Source organism: Leptopilina heterotoma, unplaced genomic scaffold (genome assembly GCF_015476425.1).
Source record: "Leptopilina heterotoma isolate Lh14 unplaced genomic scaffold, ASM1547642v1 Lhet_41, whole genome shotgun sequence".
Taxonomy (NCBI): domain Eukaryota; kingdom Metazoa; phylum Arthropoda; class Insecta; order Hymenoptera; family Figitidae; genus Leptopilina; species Leptopilina heterotoma.
In genome coordinates this window covers 159156-182811 of record NW_025111071.1, presented here as the reverse complement: position 1 = coordinate 182811, position 23656 = coordinate 159156, and the positions used below count along the sequence as shown (strand labels likewise).

The 23656-nt window shown below is 30.0% G+C and overlaps 1 protein-coding gene across 7 annotated transcripts in view; it reads left to right on the top strand.

Moving 5' to 3' along the window:
- The window catches only part of LOC122506350 (protein turtle-like), a 325273-nt gene that overhangs the window by 214807 nt on the left and 86810 nt on the right, over nt 1-23656 (top strand). For 6 of the 7 annotated variants that reach the window (XM_043618465.1, XM_043618466.1, XM_043618468.1 and 3 more), the window contains exons 6-7: nt 16820-17051; nt 18487-18762. In XM_043618465.1, coding sequence (XP_043474400.1) covers nt 16820-17051; nt 18487-18762 — 508 coding nt within the window. The remainder of the gene's footprint in view (nt 1-16819; nt 17052-18486; nt 18763-23656) is intronic. The other variant, XM_043618467.1, reaches the window with a different exon arrangement.

Here is a 23656-nt window from a genome sequence, read left to right as displayed (position 1 = left end):
TTGGTTAGTATAAGCAAAAAGGTTAGCAAAAGGGAGGGAGGAGGTGGTATTTCAAACAAAGGGAGTATATAGCGTAATTTAATGAAATAAATGGAGGCACGAGTCAACTGCGCAAACACTTGAGAGTCTTCCTGCAATTCAATTTTCTTTGCTTTTCTACCCAGAGTTTCTAACCCACCCACCCAGTATAGCGACTCCCGTTTTGTATTATAAGAGAGCTACCTAAAAGTTTCAAGCCTGTTCCACGCTTCCGCGTTTTGTCATGTAACCAATGCTATTTGCATAAAGTGTTAATGGCTTCTGCATTCCATTGATTTCATCTCTCTCTCTCTCTCTCTCTCTCTCTCTCTCTCTCTCTCTCTCTCTCTCTCTCTCTCTCTCTCTCTCTCTCTCTCTCTCTCTCTCTCTCTCTCTCTCTCTCCTCTCTCTCTCTCTCTCTCTCTCTCCTCTCTCTCTCTCTCTCTCTCTCTCTCTCTCTCTCTCTCTCTCTCTCTCTCTCTCTCTCTCTCTCTCTCTCTCTCTCTCTCTCTCTCTCTCTCTCTCTCTCTCTCTCTCTCTCTCTCTCTCTCTCTCTCTCTCTCTCTCTCTCTCTCTCTCTCTCTCTCTCTCTCTCTCTCTCTCTCTCTCTCTCTCTCTCTCGACTTAAAAAAATGGAACCTGGAAAACAGGAAACTGTTTTCCTCAAATTTCGGAAAGAATGTTAGATAATTATTTCTCCCACTGTGGAATTCTATCGGATGATGTATAAATCTCTCGGGTAGACAGTTGCTAAAAGTTTTAAAGTAAAAACGAAACGTGAATATAGAATCAGAGAAGAAGAAAATGCATACTGTCTTTTTAAAAAGAAACAGACGATGAGAAAAGTTTAATAATTTATTTCAATTCAATATTCACTGAATTTTCTCTTCTTTTTAAACAATATGAAAACAAATCTAAAATATATTTTAAAAAAAATATTCTTTCAATTAAAAATTACATTTAAAAATTACAGTTAAAAAGTGCGGTTAAGAATTACAGTGGAAAAAAGTACAACAAAATCTAAAAGTGTAGGACATTTATTATTATATACCTATAAACTTTAATCTAAATTTAAGCCCTAAAGATAAGTTAATGTTTGATAATTAAATTATTACTGTTATTATTACCAAGAACCAAGTTTCAAGAACTGACCCAAGTTTCATCTTGGTTCAATATCGAGGATGCTTTAAATTGTGTTTAATCATTTTATGAGCAGTAGAGCTTTACTGCGTTCAAAAATATTGCGTAACTTTTGTACAATCTAGATGAGAACTTGAGGCAAATAGAGTTTGATACTCTTCAACAAAGTAAAGTTTTAACGAAGCAAAACTTTATTTAGAATATCGTAACAAGTTTTGTTCAAGGAATGAACGAGTTTCATAATTCGCACATTTGTGGAAAATGAGGATCAAACAAATTTTTGACAATCTAATCTTCAAAAGTTTCCTCCCAATGCCAATATGAGAAGGAATGAAATTTAGGTCAACAAAAAAAATTCTATTTCTTGCAATATTTCATAACAATTTTCCCGTGGAAATGGAAGTATGGGTAAAAGATGTCAAACTATGAGAAACCATGGCTAAATATGACACTAATTTTGACAAAATATGTCAAAGTATTGCTAATGAGAGAATCCCATATGGTCAAAAAATGTCGACAATAAAAATTGATTTTTCATTAAATCAACTGAAATAACCACAAAACCTTTTAATTTTTTTATTTTTGAACCATGGGGAAATAATGACAAAGCATGGGGAGAAGAAAAACTGTTTTTCTTAATACTTTCAAACTATGGGCATACTATGGCGAACCATGGGAATAAGAAAAACTATTTTATATATTTTTATAAACTATAGGCAAAGAATGGCAAACCATGGGAAGAAAGAACAGTCAAACTTAGCGCGATATTTAGCCATAATAATAATAATAATATTAGAAATAAAAATAGCCATATAGGTAATAATAATAATAAAAATGACAATCTTGAAAGTAATATTAATAAGAATACAAATAAAAATAATAACAATAATCGGAACAATAAGGATGGAAAATTGCATCAAGTAACTTCCAGTCTCTTTCCTATAAAAGGAAAAATGGAGTTTAAAAAATTCTGCGCAGGGGTATCGATTTAACGTTACTCAGTTAACCTGGAGCTGGCTTAAAAATAGGACGAAGAAGACAACTCTGTTTGCTATGTAAGTTGCAAATATCATCCCAACCTTACTTTGTAACAAGTGCACAGAGCGCGAGTCACATAAAAAGCAAAAAGTCAGATATTTTTAATTCTCCTCAATTCACTTAATAAAATTTTGATAAATTTTACACAAAATGAAAATAAAATTTATTTAAGATGAAAAATGTTAGCGATATTTTAATTTATTTAGAAAAAAATTTCCAATTATATGAATTATTAAACAAAAAAAACTTACATTCAACCAAGAATATATCAAGATCGCAGACGATAGACATTAAATTATTTAACACAATATTGAAATAATAATTACAGACAATTCTGTCGGTATTGAATTTTATAAATAATGCAACTTTGAATTTTGTACTTTATAACATTTACCTGTCATGAAATATATTTTTAGTTACAGTTGGTATTATATGTATGAAATTTGAATACTTCTTTTATTAACAGAAAAATTCTCGTATTTTCAAATTCATATTAAAGACAATGTGTTGAAAATTACAAGCAAAAAAGAATAAAATTCATGTCTATAGATTCATGTTAAAAGGACATTTGTTCTTTTGAAAAGTGGAGAATATGAAAAAGATGGTAGAATTTGAAATTTTATGCAAACGTGACGTCCTTGGCCTTTTACTTTTCATGTTAAATTTTTGCAGTTCTTATATATACATATACATCTTTGATTTTCTAAATATGAATTCCGTGAAACGTGACACTATTCCATAGGGTTAGCAGGTCGTATAAATAATGTAGAAATAGAGGAGAGATGTGTCAGGGTTAACCAATTCTCTATTAACCAGTGCAACATTTTTAAATCTTGAACGTCTTGTTAACTCTGTTAATTATGTGTTAAATTATTTTTTTTAAATATATAATACAACTCTCGACATACTTTATAATCTAACGAGGGTATTTAGACTAACGAAGCGTCGAGTTCATAATAAAGACATGAATCCAGAGTTTTTTTATTATTAACGCTTTGTGCTAATTACAGCACGGAAAAAAAAAGTTCACGAATCTCTCGTGAACTAGTACGTCACTTTTGGATGGGACACAAAATTCTTGAAAATCAACAAACACAGTTCGTCAAAATTTCATCAACTCCTTCACTAGAAACATAGTACGGTTTCCGAACTTTTCGTCAAAGTTAACGAAAAATTCGTGAACTTTTAAAAAATGCTAAAAACAAGAAAAAATAATTTCCAGACACTACTTTTTTATAGTATTTCACTTAATTTGATAACTTGACGCCTATACGCACCTAACTACACAGAATACACAATTTTATCGCCATTAAAATTCGTAATTCGCTTCACGGGATTCGAACCTAGTACCCTATACCCTATAACATAATATTTCTAACAACTAACCGCCACGGCTAAATCTATATACACAGTACTTCTGCAAACGACACGATTATAGCTTTGTCTGCTGTAAAACTCAGGACCGTACAAAGTAGAAAAAGACCCTTGTCGTCACCTTTAACTTATTTTATGAATTATTTGTTTCACAAAAGAAATTACCACACAAAAATATTCACTAAATAATAAAAAACACTGTTTCTAAATAATAACTTTCATCAAAGAATTTGCCCGAATGTAAACACCGATGACACCGACTGAATTATGAATGCTTGATCAGCCATATTTGGTGCGCATTACGAACTGCGCATACTACTGAAACTCGCGAGTTCACGATTTTTTCGTAAACTTGTACCTCTACTTTTGACGAACTACTCATCCTTAACACAGTTCATCAAAAATTTATTAACTTTGTTTTAGTTTTTCGTTGACGTTTGCCATTTCTAATCAAAAGTGAATGAAAATTTTGAAATTTTGTGTCCCATCCAAAAGTGATATACTAGTTCACGAGAGTTTCCTGAACTTTTTTTTCCGTGAGGGTGACATTTATTTTATTTTCACTTTGACACTCACTCATTTTTATCTTCAATTTCGATTTAATAACTTTTTATTTTTATTTGTGTAAAATATTCAAGATTTTCAAGTTTTGACTTAGTAATATTCATTATCACTTTTTATTTTAACTTTAAAAGTTATTAAATTTTTAAAGTTGAAATCTTTCAATTTGAATTTTAGTTGCATTTTTCGAAAGACATTTATTCGCATTTTCACTTCTACAGATTTCGAGTCTCACTTTCATTTTTACTTTCAGAATTTTGCATTATTTTCAATTTCTTTTTAACTTTAAATTTTTCAGTTTCCGTTTAACTGTTCATTTTACCTTTTTTATTATTAGAATAATAATCCAAGGGGTCACTTTCAATCCGTGGGTCGATTTTATAACTTCACTTCATTTTCACGTCACTTTCATTTCACTTTCATTTCACTCTCACTTCACTTTCAAGTGTAAGTGAAGTGACACTCTCTTTTTACTCTCATTTCAATCTCATTTCACTTTCACTTTACTCTCACTTCACTCTCACTTTACTTTCCTTTATTCTCACTTTACTCGCACTTCACTTTTTATTTCACTTTTTCTTCATTTTCGCTTTACATTCACTTCTATTTCATTTCACTTTCACTTTATTTTTGTTAAATTTAGCTTTATTTACATTTCAGATTTTCTTAAAATCTTTATAAATAAGATCAGACTTTTGTCTGTACATTGCATAGAATTTAAAAATTCATGTTTAGTTTTTCTATTCGAGTAGTAAGAATTCCAAAAATGACAATAAAAAAAATTATGTATGTATGTATGTATGTATGTATGTATGTATGTATGTATGTATGTCTGTACGCAAAATTTTGTCCGGGATAAACACAAAGACTACTTGACCGATTAAAACAAAACTTTACAGGCTCTTAGGTATTAGTCTAACTTAAATTTATAGCCATATCCGATTGAAAAATATTAAGCTGAACGAAAGTTATAGCTTTTTTCACAAATTTCAAAAAATAAAAAAATGCAAATTTTTAAATTTTTTGTCAAATTGATGTGACACTTTCTGTAGCTACTTTTTAATATAAATACAACTAATTTTCAGTATAAAAATGAAATATAAAAAATATATCCGAATTTTTAAGCCAAAATCATATTTTTGATTTTCGACAAAATTTTTAATTAATTTTTTTTGTTGAATATTGTTTAATTTTTTATGAAATTGGTAGTGATATCGGTTGCTATTTTTAAATTTTAAATTACATTCATTACATTTATTTTATTAACAAGTTTAGAGTCATGAATTTGATGTCTATTACAAATTTTCTAAAATCAATGAACGTGAGTTTGCAAACAATTTCTATATTGATATTTTCAGGTTTTAAGTTTGAAAATTTCATAGTATGTATTGTCATATTTAATGTAGAAAATAAAATATATATATGTTCAATATAAAGGGTGCAGTAAAAGTATCAATAAAACTGAAATTTGACTTCAGCGGGCACTGGGACATAGAAAGTCCTTAAGACGCCATTAGAGCAAATTGGGATTTATGAATCAAAATTTTTGAATTCTAGAAATGTTTTAGAAATGACTTTAAAAATAAATATCAAATTCCTATTTATAAATTAAAATTTTTCTTCTTGAATTTTAGAAATGTTTGGGGTATGTTGTTGCTTTCCAAATTCTTTCCGGGCATTACGCAAAAACGGGTAAAATGTAAAATCCCATGTGGAAATTTTCAATAGGGGTATGGAAAAATTATAAAAGTGGATCCCATGTGGGAATCGAAAACGTGTTATGGTTTCTACTAATACATTTAACAGAGTGTCTATTAACCGCGAAGGAAACCCGACAAATAGCCGGGAATTTAATTCGACCAAGAAAAATCGGGAATTTTCTTATCTAATTAAAAAAAGTTTTATTATATTAATTCGTTTGTAAAAAATTGCTTTTTGATTTAATTTCTATTGATGTAATATTTTTATTTGTCAAAATTTAAGACCTACACTACCGTCGGGAATTATCGGTACGGCTGTACGCGCACGGCCCAAAAACATACCAATCTTTAAATCACGATTTTTTTGTAAATACAAATGTCAGAAAATTAACAAATATACCATTCGAAAGATTATTAAATTCTACGATTAATGGTACATAACTGAAAATTTTAATAATTTATACAAAGATTGCAGCAATTGACAAATTTGACAAAAAAATTTTAAAAATACAATTTTTTTGGAAATTTTTTCAACCCCTGCACATTTTTTAAAAATTGCAGAAAAAATTTGAAACTTATATAGGTGTGATCATTGAAGTCTCATCTTTAATTTAAGACCTAAAAAATTTAAAAGTCTTAATCGGTTAGCGAGATATCATTATAAACGGACGAGCATTTTCAGCCAAAAACCGTTCAAAATCGACTAATTCAATGCATTTGTCAAAAAACATGCTCGGACGTTTATAATGATATCTCACGAACCGAATAAAATTTTTAAACTCTTTTGGTCTTAAATTAAAGATAAGACTTGAATGATCACACTTATGTAAGTTTCAAATTTTTTCTACAATTTTTAAAAAATGTGCAGGGGTTGAAAAAATTCCAAAAAAAATTGTATTTTTAAATTTTTTTTGTCAAATTTGTCGATTGCTGCAATCTTTGTATAAATTATTAAAATTTTCAGTTATGTATGTAATATTTAATAATCTTTCGAATGGTATATTTGTTAATTTTCTGACATTTGTATTTACAAAAAAATCGTGATTTAAAGATTGGTATGTTTTTGGGCCGTGCGTGTGCAGCCGTACCGATAATTCCCGACGGTAGTGTACTTTCAGATTACAATATAGGTCTTATTTTAGATTTTAGAAGTCGTAACGTGGGGCCTATTTGCGATACAATTAGTTCGAATTAGACTCTACATAACTCCAAAAGCTGGTGGAAAATTAGTATTAATTATTAATACATTAATTGAAATACTACAAACGCATAAAGCACTACAAATTGACAAATACTGTTCTGTAAATCTGAATTACTTAAAAATAGTATTTGATAGAAAAAGTCCTTTACTGATTCAAATAGTAATATTTTCCTAATGAAATAGTTAATGGTAACTAATTATTAGTTTTTCCCAATCAAATTAAATTCCCGATTGGTAGACATCTGTTCAAATATATTAGTAGAAACTAAAACCCGTCGAAGACGGGTACGACAGCTAGTTTTAAAGATAAGTTAAATTCAATAAAAATAAAGTGAGAGTGAAATGAAAGTTAAGTAGGAGGAAAGTGAAGTGAAGCGATTGTGAAAGGGAAGTCATAGTGAAGGGAAAGTGAAGTGACAGTAAAGTGAAAGTGAGAGTGAAATAAAAGTGAAGTTACAGAATCGATCCCCCCACAGGTTTACATTTGTTCCTTTATTTTAACTGATAGCTTTAAACTTTCTTTCTCCACAAATTTCTTAAAAATTTATAATTTAAAAGAAATTTAGAAATTAAATTCTCGGAAAATAAATATTAAAAAATCACTATTCTTTGACTTTTAATTAAAATTTTCTCAGTTATGACTAGCAGATAGCTGCTGAAAATATAATTCCTGTTGAATTTTACTGCAGAAGGAAAATAATATTTTGCTCATGTTACATAATTGCCGCATAATAATTTTATTCTTCCTCGTGTTATTTCATGTATAAATTATTAACCTTTCCTCTTGAGCTCGAATTTATGAAAACCAGCATGACCTACATGTGCGAGTTAAATGCTTGAAAAATGGTCATTCATCTTTCACAATAAAAAAATGCTCTTTATACGAAATTCGAAAGTACTGACAAATTTTAATAATAATAAAAATCAAATTTTCGTATACCTAATTTAAATAATTTTCATCACATGATTATTTTTTCATATCACGATTTCAAAATTGGAAAAATTCTCTCTTTTGACGAAAAAAAAGAAGCCAATTAAAATTTCCTTTTGCTTTGAACAACTTTTTCGGTGTTCTGTAAAAAAAAGACGAAGGAATTTTCTAAAAGACGCTTTTTTAAATTAAAAAAAGAACTATTTTCTTTTTTTCTGACTACATGTGAAAGTTAACCAACGTCTGGATATTTTTCTTTTTATTCAAAAATCTCTTTCATCCCTCTTCTCCTTCCTCTTCGAGTTATTTTATGAAACATCAATGCTACCCAGTCTCTGAAAGTGCAAACTGACCTACATGCGTGATCTATATATAACATTCATGGTACGAATATAAATGTCTGCACGTGAATGTTACCTAACCAACCGGAAAGAAGGATGAGTGAAATGGACTCATCAAGTGGTGCAAATACAAAAAAATCACTGGAAATTACAAAATTGAGAATAACTGAAATTGATTTGTTATTAAAGAAAAATTAAATGGTCATTGTTTCAGAAAAAAATATATCACTAGCCTTGAATTTTCTTTTTTGGTTAGAAGAGGAAAAAAAGGTTACGTACAATTTTAAATCTTATCTTTTTCTCTTTATACATAATAAAATTATGTTTTCTATCAGAAGTTGAAATAAAAAAAATTCCCTCTCACAGACGTAAATTTATATCTTTTTGAGGGTGAAAAAAATCTCTTATTACTTGTGGTGGAAAAAAATGCAGGTCGAGAGGCTAATGGAAAAGGAAAAATTATCTTGAGATGCAGAGAAATGTCTGTTGGTATTTGAGGGTGAATTTAATTGAGCAGAGAGAGAAAGAGAGACAGAAAGTGGTCAGAAAGTTGAAGAAAACGGATGTTCAGAAGTATCTACTAGAGTTTTTGGGTGAGAAACAAAATTCAGGCTAAATAAATCATTAAAAGATTTTCTACTACTGAAGAAATCACTGACGAATGTGTTCAGTTTTTGTGAATTTTTCTTTTACTAAAAAAACGAGAACGAAGCAAAAATTGTAGCAATCGGAAATTGTGATTAGGGACAAGATCATTAATTTACAAGTAAAGGGGAAATTTACCATTCGATAGAAAATGGATTTGCTTTTTTCCCTGTCGAAAAAATCGGAACAAAGTGCGTTTAAATAGTGTTTTATAAAATGTTTATTCCATGTGAATTGCGTGTTTAAGAGCACAATAAATGTGTTTGATGCGTGTATATTGGAGCGTTTCAGTGTTTTATAAACACTTATTTCATTAGTCTGTGTACTTAATGTTCTGAAAACATAATATGAACCCTGTTATGTATGTCAGAAAAGCGTTTGATGAGTGTTCTTACTGAATGTTGGAAATGTGTTTTAATAGTACTGTATGAATAATTTTCAAACTAAAATTAAAAATTTTAAATTAATTAATTAAAAAAAATTAAAATTAATTAATTAATTTAATTTTTTTTTTACTTTAAATTCTATATTTAAATTGTGTTCATACTGTGTGTAATAGTGTGTTTCAAGATAGTGAATTCTGTGTTTAACTGAAATAAAACTATTTTCTAACACTTATTAAACCTTCTATTATTGGTCACATTTTCGACAGGGTTGCTATTATACCCGCAAGTTCATTGTAAGTTACAAACGTATTCTTCTTTTTATCAATTTTTACTTATTTTCCCATCTATCGGAACCCGGTAAAAAGGCTTGCATTAAAAAGTATTGAAAAAATTGAATTCCTTTTAATTCCTTTTTTGTCCTGAGTTTCGAATTCCCAATAAAAGTATACAAATAAAAGATTTTTAATTCCCTTTAATATCGTCACATAAACGTTGATCAAGGGGACCAAGGTATAAGAAAGGAATTAAAAAGCACATAATTTTAGGTTAGGTGTAGAAAGGTATTCAATTTTAAATATAGGTATTTATGGAAAATGTGATGCTCAGGAAGTCAATTTTTTATGAGTAAGTGAAATAAAGGAAAGTAATAATTAAAATTAAATAAAGTTTTAATAAAAGTTTTACATTATACGTGATTTACATAAAAATCACACAGCACCAAAAATTTCTTGAAACTTGACAGGAAATCGCTCAGTTTATATTAGCAGACGAAAATTTAATAATTGGGCGAATATTGCATGCAACATTGATACAATATTGCCTGAACATGTCAAGTTATTATTCACAGTAAAATTTTTGCTCAAGTTTGATATTCAATATTTCCTTATTATACTCCTTATTATTATATTATATTTCCTTATTATATTATTATTTAAATAACCTCACATTCTCCATGACTTTTACCACGCAATATTTATAACCTCACTGGGCGAGATCCTGTCTAGTTTAGAGAAATTCTCGGTGCTATGTGGGATTTTATTTGCACTTTGGTAATTTGCACCCGATCATATGCACGTGGACAGTCGCAGTTGACGCCATTTAAGTTGAGTCTCCAATGTAGTTGAGTCTCCAATGTGAGAGAGGTGCGCATCGATGTTCATAGCTATAGATATACCACAGCATACTTTAGTATACCTATAGCTATTATGAACATCGATGCGCACCTTGTCTTATTGGAGACTCAACTTTATCACCAGTTACAAAGTCAAGCACATTACAACTGTCAATGAACAGAGCCATTTTCATTTCTTTTTTCATTCTTTTCTCAAGTAACTTGGATTTTGATTGGTCAATTTTTGTTTTGTCACCAGCAAGCATTTAATTTACAAGGAATTAAAAGGCATTAGATAGATCACAAATTTATTCCACTTTAAGTGATTAAAAAGTATTCATTCTAATATTGTAAACTTTGGGCATTGAAAAGGATTCATTTTATAGTAGAATTTGACTTAATAGAAGTATTAAATTTAGCGGACAAAAAAGGAATTCAGAAGTATTTAAAATTTTCGTCTTTTTATTGATGATGAAATAATTCTTAATACCTTTTTATTCAAGCCTTCTTACCGGAAAGAGTCTAGCAAACTATGGGCAGCGGCTAGAATCAATTTTTGGTAAATTTATACTTTTTTATCAAATTTTATACATTTTCCGAACAATGGGAAGAGTCTCTCAAAGTATGGTCAAAAACTAGAATTAATATTTCAGACATTTTTTATTCTTCTATCAAATTTCATACATTTTCCTAAATTATGGGAAAAGTCTGGCAAAGTATGGGCAAAAACTATGCCCATTTTACAAAAATTAAAAAAAATTTGTTACAAAAAATAAAAAAATTTAAAAAAAAATAATAATAGTCATTGCTATACTTTACAAGATTAGTAAGTAATTAGTAAGTTATTTTAGTAATTGCATTCTTTGACAGACTCTTCACACTAAAAAAAAGTCTTACTTTTAGCCTATTTTTGAGGCTGAATTTAATGTGTAAATGGAGTCAGCCCCGCTAAACAAGGACAGACTTATGTGAAATACATAGGCTGAATTTCAGGTGTAAACGGAGTCAGACTTTTTTTTCCTGTGTTCCTAAAGTTAGGAAAATGGACAAAATTTGATAAAAAAGTATAACATTTCCGAAAAATTGATTCTAGCCGTTGCCCATACTTTATCAGACTCTTCTTTTGCTTTGTAAAATGAAACAAATTTGTATTATAACGAAAACATTTCACAAAAAGTAATTCTAGCCGTTACTCATACTATGCCAGACATTTAACCGTGGGACTTTAAAAGCAAACTGATGAGTTTCGTTAAAAAATTGCAACATCAATGCCTTTTGCCAGTGCAATAACGTCTATGTAACTAACGGAGGCGGTTTAGGGTCTATTTTGGCCAAATGGTAGCAGCCTGTTAATGTCCGATTGTTCCTTCTATACAGACATACATTAAGTGTGAGCGGTTCTAGAAACAAAGGCATAGTACCTGCGGAGTAATGCTTCGGCTAAATCCCACACTGCGTTTGCTCATCAAGCGCCTAACGTAGGGGCAATGACCAGTGGCTCATGAATGCAGGAGGGCAGTAACGATTTGGTGGTTCTACATATCATTCTAAACCAAGCAATCTCACAGCATCTAAACTTTCAGCAATATTTACAATACTGCTTCTATTTTCACAATTTTGACATAAATATTGTCAATGATGCTGTGGGGAATTAAGTGATCAATCAACCAATTGATTTTGTGAGTGAAGAAAAAAGAGAAGTGCTAGCAGTATAACGAGTCAAGGCATTTGCATATCTGTTTTCAACAATGCATCTGAATTTGATATGTAGACGTGGATTAAATTTTGGTGCATTAGATGTTCCTACCAGTTGCCTCAATTACTTAGAATAGCAGACGTACCGGTTTGGTGCTTTGAAATCCCAAAATGAGTGATTTTGTGGTAAACCTGTACTAACTCTCTGACACTATTAATGTACAAATAATAGAAATGAAAATTCGTTTATGTAAGTTGACAAAAAACTGTTGATAGAATAGTTGTGCTATTGACTGTTGTGCAGCACTACTCGACGTTTAAACTCACAGCAACTCTTTTTAGGACAGCTGCTCTCCTAAACTTGACTACAATCCGACAGATGTCGGATAAAGTCCAGTAGTGGGGACCGGGACAAACTGACATTAAATGGTTTTCATACCACATAACCCATTAATGATATACTCCATAATCGTTCCAGTGCACGAAGCTCCGGAATTAAAAGTCAGAAAACATTGAAACGATTGTACAGGAGGTCAGCAAAATGCTGAAGTTCTGCGAGGTGCAGAAGAATAACAACATGACAATCAAGGAGGGACTGAAATGTTTAACATTGCTCATACAGACTGTAAGGTTAAAGCATACAGAAGCGATTGTGCTTCTAATAATTAACTCATTAGAAGATGCAGACGAACGTCTGCACCAAGCTTCAATTCAGGCAAAAGAGGCACGTCAGGATCATAAACTCAAAAGAGATCGTTTTAACCCAACTTGGTCGAGAAACCTCGTACAATAGTCATAGAAAAAGGAAAAGTAGCCCCTATCGATAAAAGCCCTAAAAAAGAAAAACAGGACAAGGAAACTGTCAGTAGGCAATTCGATGTATGTAGACAATGTGCTAAATCCAAATAAAGAATTTTTTACGCGAGAAATATATTTGAACTGTGCTTAAAAAGTTGATAATACTATAGGTACAACAGACTTGCAGTAAGTTTATACAGTAAACTCCAAGTAAACTTCAAGTTCGTCGCAAACTGTTACACTGCTATTTGCACTATTTGGAAAGAACCATTAATTTAGATGAAACACAGTTTACTCGATCGATTTAAATTGAACAACCCGAATTATCCCTGTATTAAGCGTAAGACAATTTGCATTGATGCATTTGTATTTAAGTGATTAATGCTAATCTATAAATTTGGGGTAGCATTTAGGGGTTAATCGAAGCGTAATGTTCGACTTCGAGAGTTCTGCGTGTGTGCCTGACTATCGACAGTTTGTATATGATTTAATGTACCTTCACGCTTGAGTTATTCTATAAGTCGTTTGCCTCATGTTCTCACTATAATATAAGTATAAATTTGTATCACGGGATATGTGAGTCCCAATCGAATTTGTGGCTTCCTGTAAGTAGGACGGGTAGCTAGAAATAGAAATAGTTGACTTTTTGCAAGAAAAAAATCATTTAACGGAATTGAGTAACCGTATTTAAATAATTTTATCTATTGAAAACTCATGGAATCTAAACAGTGGGATCGAAAACATTTTTTAATATTAATTTAACAATTACTATCTGTTTTAAATTTCACCCTTAGGTTTTACAAGTAAAAAAATAGGCACATTGGTTTTTAGAGGCCAAAAGTAAATATTTCTCTGGTTGATATTTTTTAAATAACTAATAGACCTTAATATTAATTCTATGAGGATTTAGCTTTAACAAACTGCCTTGGTTGTCCACATTTAGTGTATACTTTTTTAATAAAGTGATTTATTGTAAAAAATGTACCTGTTGTGCAGTTGTTACAAGTGATGATGAGAACGGATATTTTTTAAAAATTCGAAACAATATTAGTGCTGCCATCTCTATGAGACTGTCACGCACTATTACGTTGAGTAAAAGATTATAAAATTATTTGCCTTTAATTTAGAAATGTTATAGATGATTCTTGGTATTGTAACAACCGACATTTACTTTGTGCAGTTGTTACAATTTACACGCTGTCACTCAAATGCTTCTAGTTGATTAAATAATAGATATAGAGCTAAATCAATTATGGCCTTTTAAAATTAGATAATATACCTTTCATTTAATTGTATGACCAAACAAATTGGAGTTAAACTCTAATCACTGTAACTGATTTTAACAAAATTGTAACAACTGCACCTAGTCTCTTCTACTAAAATATTATTAAAACGTCTTTTGGCTTTTTTTTCAAATATAGGTACAATAAATTTTAAACTTCAGTTCATTATTAAGTATCATTTCAATAATACTCGTAATTATTTTATGCGAAAATATCAATAAACAAGGTGAAAAACTTTTCCAAGAACGTCTTTGGAAAAAATCTATTTGCAGTATTCACTGTACCTCAGCGAGAAATTATCTGAAACCATGAACATTTAAATTTACTCAAAGTATTAAATCCTCCCCCAACGTACCAAATTTGAAATGAATCGGTAATGTAGTTTCTTCTTCTTCTTCTTCTTCTTCTTCTTCTTTTGTTTAAATGGCCTATAACGATTGTTTAATGATAAATCAAAAATTATACATAGATCAAATAACCATTTTCCCTTATTCGTCACAAATCAAAAATAATTAGCACCAACGCGGCAGTCGGACGCCAATTAATTTTATATTGAAAAACTAACAAAAACAATAGTCAAATCTTTAATCAATAAATATCAACAAATCTCACAAAAATATCTCAAAGGGAGTTCCGTCGGGAAAATTAACCAAAAAGAGAAACTTGATTATTCGAAACATATCCCATGTCAGCATACTTAAAGCAACAACTCCATGTCTTCTCTTATCAACATCCAAAATCAAGCTATATTGAAAACGTATTTTCGTCGTCTGATACATTTTTCCTCGAAACGCCGAAAACGCTGGTCAATTAAAGGGGAGTTTTCATCTTCCTTTAAACCTTAAGTCAAAATTGACGGGCAAAATTTGAATTTATGGAAAACTAACATTATTAGTAAGAAAAATAAAAGAGAGACAACTGTGACGAAACTACTTCGTCACAAGTTTTAAAAGATACAAAAGTAAAAAATTATTTCTTAACTTACACTGAATCATCAATTCCAACTCCATATAGTAGACTCTCTGTAGTAGCTTCAATTTCGAAATTATAAAATCACTGACAATTAAATGGGACTTTATGCTTGAGATACTTAACTATAAGAAAAGATAAAGAAAATAATCGATTTTTCACCCCTAAACATTATCAAAAAAAAATTTTGTATTACAGTAAACCCTCGTTAACACGAACTTGAAGGGACCGAAAAATTAGCAGTTCGTATTAAAATAATTCGTGTTATCGAGGCATTCATAATAAATAACATAAAGTACCATAATTAATAATTTTGCTTTTAGGTCGATATTCGATTGTTTTCTTTCACTCATAGCAATGTAAACACTATTTCTTGTATTATTTGACGGAAATACGTTTTCATACTAATTGATCAAACGATTAATAAAATTATTACATTATCAAAAATATTTTAAGGGGTGGAAAAATATTTGGAACAAAGAACTCTAAGTGTGATGGTACCAATTTGTACGCGTTAACCGAGCTAAGAACGAAATGAGGACCCCAAAAACTGTTCGAGTTTCGTCTTAACCGGGTTTCGTGTTAACCGCAATTTTTGTTCGTGTTAAGAGAGAATTCGTGTTAACCGAGTACGCGTTAACGAGGGTTTACTGTAGTTATATTTTTTTAAAGTGATAAATGGAAAAAAAATTCTTGCCTTTAAGGCTCCCAATAGCATTGAACAGTCTCTCTCAACCGATCCTAATTAGATTAATTTAATTTACTGTAACTCAGCTTCGTGTAGAATAATTTGTATTTCTTCAAAGTAGAATTATTCAATCTTTAGAAAAATATGAATGTTGCATATTTTCTTTCTTGCTTTTCTGTATGGTCACTTTTCCTTCTTCTTTATCCAATTAAAATATTCATCATCTCTCCATATATATATTTTTAATATTCAATATTTTGTTTAAATTTGTATATTTTTACAAGAACTATTTTGTAATGAATACTTTTCTCTATATGGAATTAAGTAACACAATAATCTGTATTTATAATTATTTTAATAATATTGAAAATTATTATTACATTATTGTATTTCTATTACATTATTTTTATTTTATATGGTCATTTTACTTCATTGGAGAAATTTCTTTCTCTAATGGAATAGATGTCCTTTTTGTAGAATATTTTTTATACTTGATTGTCTATGTAAGGCCAATTTAACACAAATTAGTGACGTTCGTCTTTTATCATATTCAACATTATCACTGCATGATAAATTAAATTATTTAACAACTAGAGAATCTCTTTGAGAAATCCGATTTATTGGAGTACTCAAAGAATTAAAGACATTTTTTCCCTTTTTTCATTTGCATCCACTCGTTGCATTTGTGTGTGTATCGTGTTTCATTTTCTCATAATATGTTAAAGCAGATGGTGATGTGCAAAAAAAAATTTGTTGTTGTTGAAATTATTATTGAGAGAAATCTCATATAATTGACATGTGAGAATATTATTGCTTTTTTGATTCAATATTTATATTAAAGAATTGAAATTGATTTAAAAAACTTAAATACAAACATTGCCGTCTGCTTTTAATGATGATAAAGATCACTCGTTTATGTCAAATATTGATGTTATGTAAGGGGCAGGAGATACCAATTTACATATGGTACGAGTCATATCCAACCCACAGTGGCGAAGGTTATGAAGATCGAGTCTCAAGGGTGAGTCCTAAATCACCCTATGGCGACGCTAGTCTTAACCTGACCAACATTCGTGAGACCGATCAGGGCTGGTATGAGTGCAAGGTCGTCTTCCTCAATAGGCCTCCCAACACACATAAAAACGGCACGTGGTTTCATCTCGATGTTCACGGTAAGTGAAAATTTTATTTGCACTCGATATAAATATAAAAATGTTTTTTTCTTGCTATTGTGTTATTTATTAACAGACGTCAATAATCTCGAAGTGACGTAAAACTTTGTTTACATTCGTAATGGAAGTACGGTTAAAAGATGGGAAACTATGGGTAAAGGATTTATGGCGAAATAAGGTACTAAATTTGACAAAGTATGGAAAAGTGTTACTAATGAGCAAATTCCATGGTTAAAGAATATGGTGACAACAAAAATAAATTTTTCATTAAAACAACTGATGTAAACACAAAATATTTAAATTTCTTCTATTCTTGAACCATGGGCAAAGTGTGGCAAAGCATGGATGAAAGAAAAAACCTTCTTCATATTTTTAAAGTTTACTGTCAAAATTTAGAACTGTGGGCACAGTATGGCAAACCATGAGAAGAAGCAAGCCTATTTTTTCATATTTTTAAACTATATGGACAAAGTATGGTGAAATACTTTTGAGAGTATTCATAATGTGTTTTACAAAAAAATGTATATTTCTATATTAATAAATATACCTAATAGTGGAAAAAAAATATTTTTTAAAATCCAAACTTGTCTTAGAGTTTAAAATCTATTTGTAGAACGTCACTTTTTCAAATTTTTCACATATTGTCTGAAAATATTGTCTGACTTTTATCTAGTAAATTTTTTTCTTTCCTCTTTCGCTATCCATTTCGAAAGATAAATAAAATCGTAATCCGCTATGTTATATTCCATAAAAATATCAATCGATATATGCCCCTTTATTCCAGACTTTTCGCGCGGAAAGTGTTGTTGTAAATGTGATAAACTATATTTCAGTTTTGGCGAAGACTCAAGAATTTTCTTCCGGTAGAAATGTTTGACAATGAGAAGAAGGATGTTGGCATTAAGGCAAATAGAGTAAGGGATGAGAGGGGGAGAGTTAAGAGAAAACGACGATGAGAAAGAGGGAACTTATTATTGCTTTTTCTCTCGCTTATACAAGGGGCGCGCAAGTTTTAGCTGAGAAACATTTGGATACCAATGTTCCTCTTTTCTTCTTCCGGTTGTCGTCTTGTTCAAGCTCTTTTACCCGCGCTTCAGTCCAACTTGTCCCAACATTTTCTCTTTTTTCGTCGAGACGACATCAAGGGAAGTTACACTTACACCAGCAACAGCATTTAAAACTCTTTTGTTCTTTTTTTCCCTAAAAAACTCTTTGCTCGTTTACACATTTAATAGTCGCACGATTTCAAGTATATTTGGACAAGTAGTATGTTTGTGTGAATCGTTTACAGTTTAGGGATAAAATTTTAAGAATTAAATTTATTTTCGAAAATGAACAGACGTCGAAATGAGATTAATAATAATCTAATGAATTTTAAGTTTTGATGAATTGAATTTTGTAATGGAATAATTCACAAAATCTAATTCTATTCCAGCGCCTCCTAGATTTAGTATTACACCGGAGGAGATAATCTATGTAAATTTGGGCGATGCAATAATTCTCAACTGCCAAGCGGAAGGAACGCCGACACCGGAAATCCTATGGTATAAGGACGCCAATCCTGTTGAAATATCAACGACCATCGGCATCTTCAACGATGGTACAGAATTGCGGATTTCTACCATTAGAAATGAAGATATCGGTGATTACACCTGCATTGCACGAAATGGCGAGGGACAAATTAGCCACACTGCACGAGTTATCATTGCAGGTCAGTATTTTTCATTTTTAATGTTGTAAATATTTTTCTTGATTAAATTATTTCAGGAAATTTTGTATTATTTTCGTGCCCAATGATAAATAGGAAATTATTACTTTATTGACTGATAATTTGCTGGCTGACACACTTTGACTGTGACTAGTAGGTCACTCGGCAACTCTGGCTTAGTGTTTTAAAATTCTCGGTAAAATTGAAACCAGAGAAGGTAAGAAAGAAAATTGTGGTAAATTACCGAAGAAAAGAGAATTTATGAGAATATACGAGAATATTCATTTAAATGATAATTAACTGGCTTTTTAATTTAAATATGTATTTTTTTAGTATGTAGGTTAAAAATAAAGGATAGAAGTGTTATTATATGAAATTACATAATTTGTTAATCATTATATAAGCTTCACGTAAGCTTCTCCACAATAGACACACTTGTATGTGATATAGTATCTTCAACTGGATTTATTTGTGTAAAATACTTCCAAACCACACTTTTTGGGCAAGGCATTTGACCTATGTTAATTAATTTGACTTTAAGGATGGATTCGTAAGTGTGCGCTTTAAGGGTTAAATGTATAAGGAAAGACTTAAAAATTAATTTTGAAATGAAAGATTAATGCAATAAATTATAGCTTAATTAATAAAATTCCTAAATTTAAAAAAAAAAATTATATTCTAACTTTTCATTTAAATAAATGGATTTTACAAAATTCTTTGTCAAATTAATTTTTTAAAAAAATTTGCCACTACAAATAACAATAATGCCAAATACGGTAATACTAAACAATTAACGAATAATTACATCACATTATTAAAACAATTTATGAGACTTTTATACATAATAATATTGATTGAATAGAAGAAGAAGAATAATAAAACTCAAGAAAATTTAAAAATACAGTAAAAATGCTACTAATAGTAGTTATAAAAGAAATAAGAATGCAATTTGTTGTAAATAATGACTTTATATATATATATATATATATATATGTATTTTTTTAAAATTATTTACAGTTATAGTAGATCATTTGTGACTTTGGTATTATAAAAATGACACGTAACATTGTTACAGAAATGTTCTTAATTGTAATTACAATTATATTACAGAACTGAATTGCAACAGACGTTTAGAACAGTTACATAATAATATGTTCCTACACAGTTATAGAACAAGATTGGAACAACAGTTACAAAAAATTTGTGACATTAAAGTTATATAACTCTTACATCACATTGTGATAGAACTGTGACATATAAGCATAATACAGAACTATTCTGTAACTAACTTGTAACTATGTTCTAGAACCCTGTTATAATCAGGTTATGTAACAGATCTGTAACTATTTAGGAACAGATGCTCCATAACACTGTGACCTCACTGTTATGGAATACTTATAGAACGTGTTTGCTGGGTTACTGAATTAAAATCAACTTTTGTAAAACAGTTTGACTAAATTCATCAAGTCTCCCTTCGACAACAGTAAGACGTTCTGTCAACAACTCTGCTTTACATATTATTCAGCCTAGACTGCGAATCATCGAGTTTTTTTTACTAATTTCTGGAATATTTTCAGACATGAAGGAGAAGTTGTTAGAAACTATTGTAGATAAATCCTTAATAACTCTCATAATACTATCCAAGCTAACAGAAGTCTGTGAGGATTGCGAATTAGTTGAAGGAGACAACGACCTAGATTTACAGCATCTAGCGAACGACCTATCAAGCAAAGTAGAAAACTGTACCACACATCTAGGATGATAAGGAAGATTAGATTTCCTACACAAAGTAGGAATAGCACGTGTAATGTCTTTATCACACTTTGTTTACTTTTCAATACTAGGGGCCTTTTCTCACCTAAATATTTCTTTATAAGAGAAAAAACAATTTCAGAAAAAAGCACATGCTTTATAAATACCTCATAGTGTCAATTAAAAGTCTTGACCAATTTTCCAGACAGACTTTCCAAATCTTCTTCCTAGCCCATGTACGCATAGGACAGAAAACTTACGGCACTTCTTAAGCTTAATTTTGGTTACACTTAGAGCATCATATTTGGAATACATAAAAACTTATAGTAATTTGAATAATATACATGTTTACATGTTGTGAAGCTAAAATAGGCTATCTATAATCATTAATAACGTTCCCAAATCTTCGTCCTAGCCCATATACGCATAGGACACAAAACTTAGAAAGAAAAAAATTAGGATCTATTAATTTACCGACAATCCAATTGCTAGGATTAATAATAATTTAAATTGAAAAGAAAAAATGGGCAAAAAATTCGTTACTGAAATTTAAAAATTCCCCGTTATCGAGATTCAAACTTCCCAACAATAGCCGTTGTTAAAACGTAACTTTTTTTACAGGCTCTAAAAAATATTTTAATATGAATAAAATCGTTTGGTAAAAATATCATCTGACACTAAAAATATTGTAGACGAGATGGAAAAATATTTTTTAAAATTTTCCGTTTGTATTGTAGAGAAAATAAAAAGCAAAAAAGAAAATTCATCCTAAATTTATAAAGCATACCGAAATCGAAAAGTCAGTAGAGGGATTCTGTTTAGCACTAGTGCTATGTAGCACTTTTTGCTATTTAGCGATTAAATTAGAAAATAAAATTTTTAATTTGTTAATGATAATTAGACTGATAATAGTCTAATATTATTTTAATTTTAAAAGTAATATAAGATTAAAGAAATAAAAATAAAAATAAATTTAGTTCTACTATATAACGATTTGGCAAGGATATGTTGTCAAATTACTACGATTATCAACTGTTTATAGTTAAATTCTGTGTCTACATGTATGCCGTGCTAACTATTGTAGAAGCTATGTTTAAGCATTAGAAATATAGCGCCAATGCTATGTAGTGCATCTTGGTATTGAGAAAAAACCAAACACATTTTTTGTAAACATCCGTGGGTTTATTTAAATTTTAAATTATAAGGATAATCTAAAAATGAAAACTATCAAAGATCTATTATTCAGAAATTTTTTGTTATAGGTAAGTGAGAAACAATTCAATTTAGTATTATATATTACAATTTCAAATCGTTTAAATTTAAAAAGTTATTATATTTACTATATTTATTTAACAAAATAATTCTACCAACATTAATTTGTCATTTAATTTCCAATTTAAAACATCTTTTGACCTTAATTTTCTAAGGTGAAATGTTTGTAATCGCTATGATAGCGCAAAGCTTTGTAGACACAGAATTTAACTGTAAACAATTGATGCTCGTAGCAATTGACAACATCTTTGCCACATCGCTATATAGTAGAACTAAATTTATTTTTATTTCTTTAACCTTACATTACTTTTAAAATAAAAATAAGATTAGAATATTATCAGTCTAATTAGCATTAACAAATTAAAAATATGTGCATTCTGTTTTTTCTCAATAGCAAAATGCACTATATAGCAATGGCGCTATATTTCTAATGCTTGAACATAGCTTCTACAATTGGTAACCACGGCACTACTTAAAGTTGTGCTTGGCAGAATCCCTCTACAGTCTCATAATTTTGAAAGGACACTGTAAAATTGAACCGCTTTTGGAACTATAAATTTTATTGACAACTTGAGAGCAAAGCATCTTTCCTGATTCAGATGTAAAATTTATGATACGATGCATTTCGCTTAGTCTATTACAATAAAATTCGCATTAAGAAAAGTGGTCACAGTTTCATTCCAATGACACTTCTTGTGGGTTCCATACCACGAGCCAATTAAGACCTCCGAAAGAATCGCGGGGTTAAAAAGTCATTCGTCTTCCTTTACTTTTATCGTTCCCTTTTCTCCCATCTTGGAGACTTTTCATACTAATTCAGAATTAAAATTCTCATTTGCACCTACTTTTTAATCTTCTTGCGAAAAAAAAAAAAAAAAAATTGTGAAAATTGAGTCGATATTCATATTCGAAGAATAATTTTAAAAATTCCCAAAGAAGAAAAATTATAATTTCAAAAAATATATGATAAAAATTATTTTTCAAGACATTCTACTTTTCCATCAAATTTTAGTGAATTTCATTAAAGTAACTTTCTTCGTTCCCTCGGGGCGAAATGACAATCTCATGTGCCTTTGACTCTTTCGTCTCCCGGGAATTTTGAAGCTTACTGTTGATTACCAAGTGGATTATATTCATTGTTCGAACAAATAAAATCTGATCTAGATAAGAAAAAGTTTTTTGATGCACACTTTGGAGTTTTTAATCTTGTAAAATGTCTTTAAGGTTGAAAAATACGAACACTAACAAACTGAAAATTTTGAGAGGCAAATATTTTTAAAAGTTTTTTTTATAACCGAAAAAGTCAGGCCTCCTTTTACCTCAAGTTTATATATATATATATATATATATATATATATATATATCACTATCGTTATTCGAATTTATTTTCTTTCTTGACTGTGCCATTAATGTAAAGAATTCTTCAGAGCGTCGCAAAACGACCATGGATATTCTTCCATTTCCCAAGGAACTTTTAAATTTTGCCTTTGAATATTTATCACGACCGAGACCCAGTTCGTTTCACTCGCATGATCGTTTTTCACCCACTCCCTCTGTCTCCATCATCCATCATATTTTATCATTACTTTTTCTCCTTGTATTCTATCATTTTGATTTTGCAATTTTACACACGGTTCTTCCATCTGTTTTTTTCGCCTCTTTCTTTATTTCTATATATATATCTGAGATTTAGAACTAGACCTGTGAATAAATTTTTCATTTATTTTTGGATTTGTAAAACGATTGAATAAAATTTGATAATTTAAATAAATTCTATATTTTTATAACACCAATATTCGTTATACTACACTTATGTGACTGTCTCAACTTTAAGGATTTTGTGAATATTCAACAGATTCTCAAATTATTTATC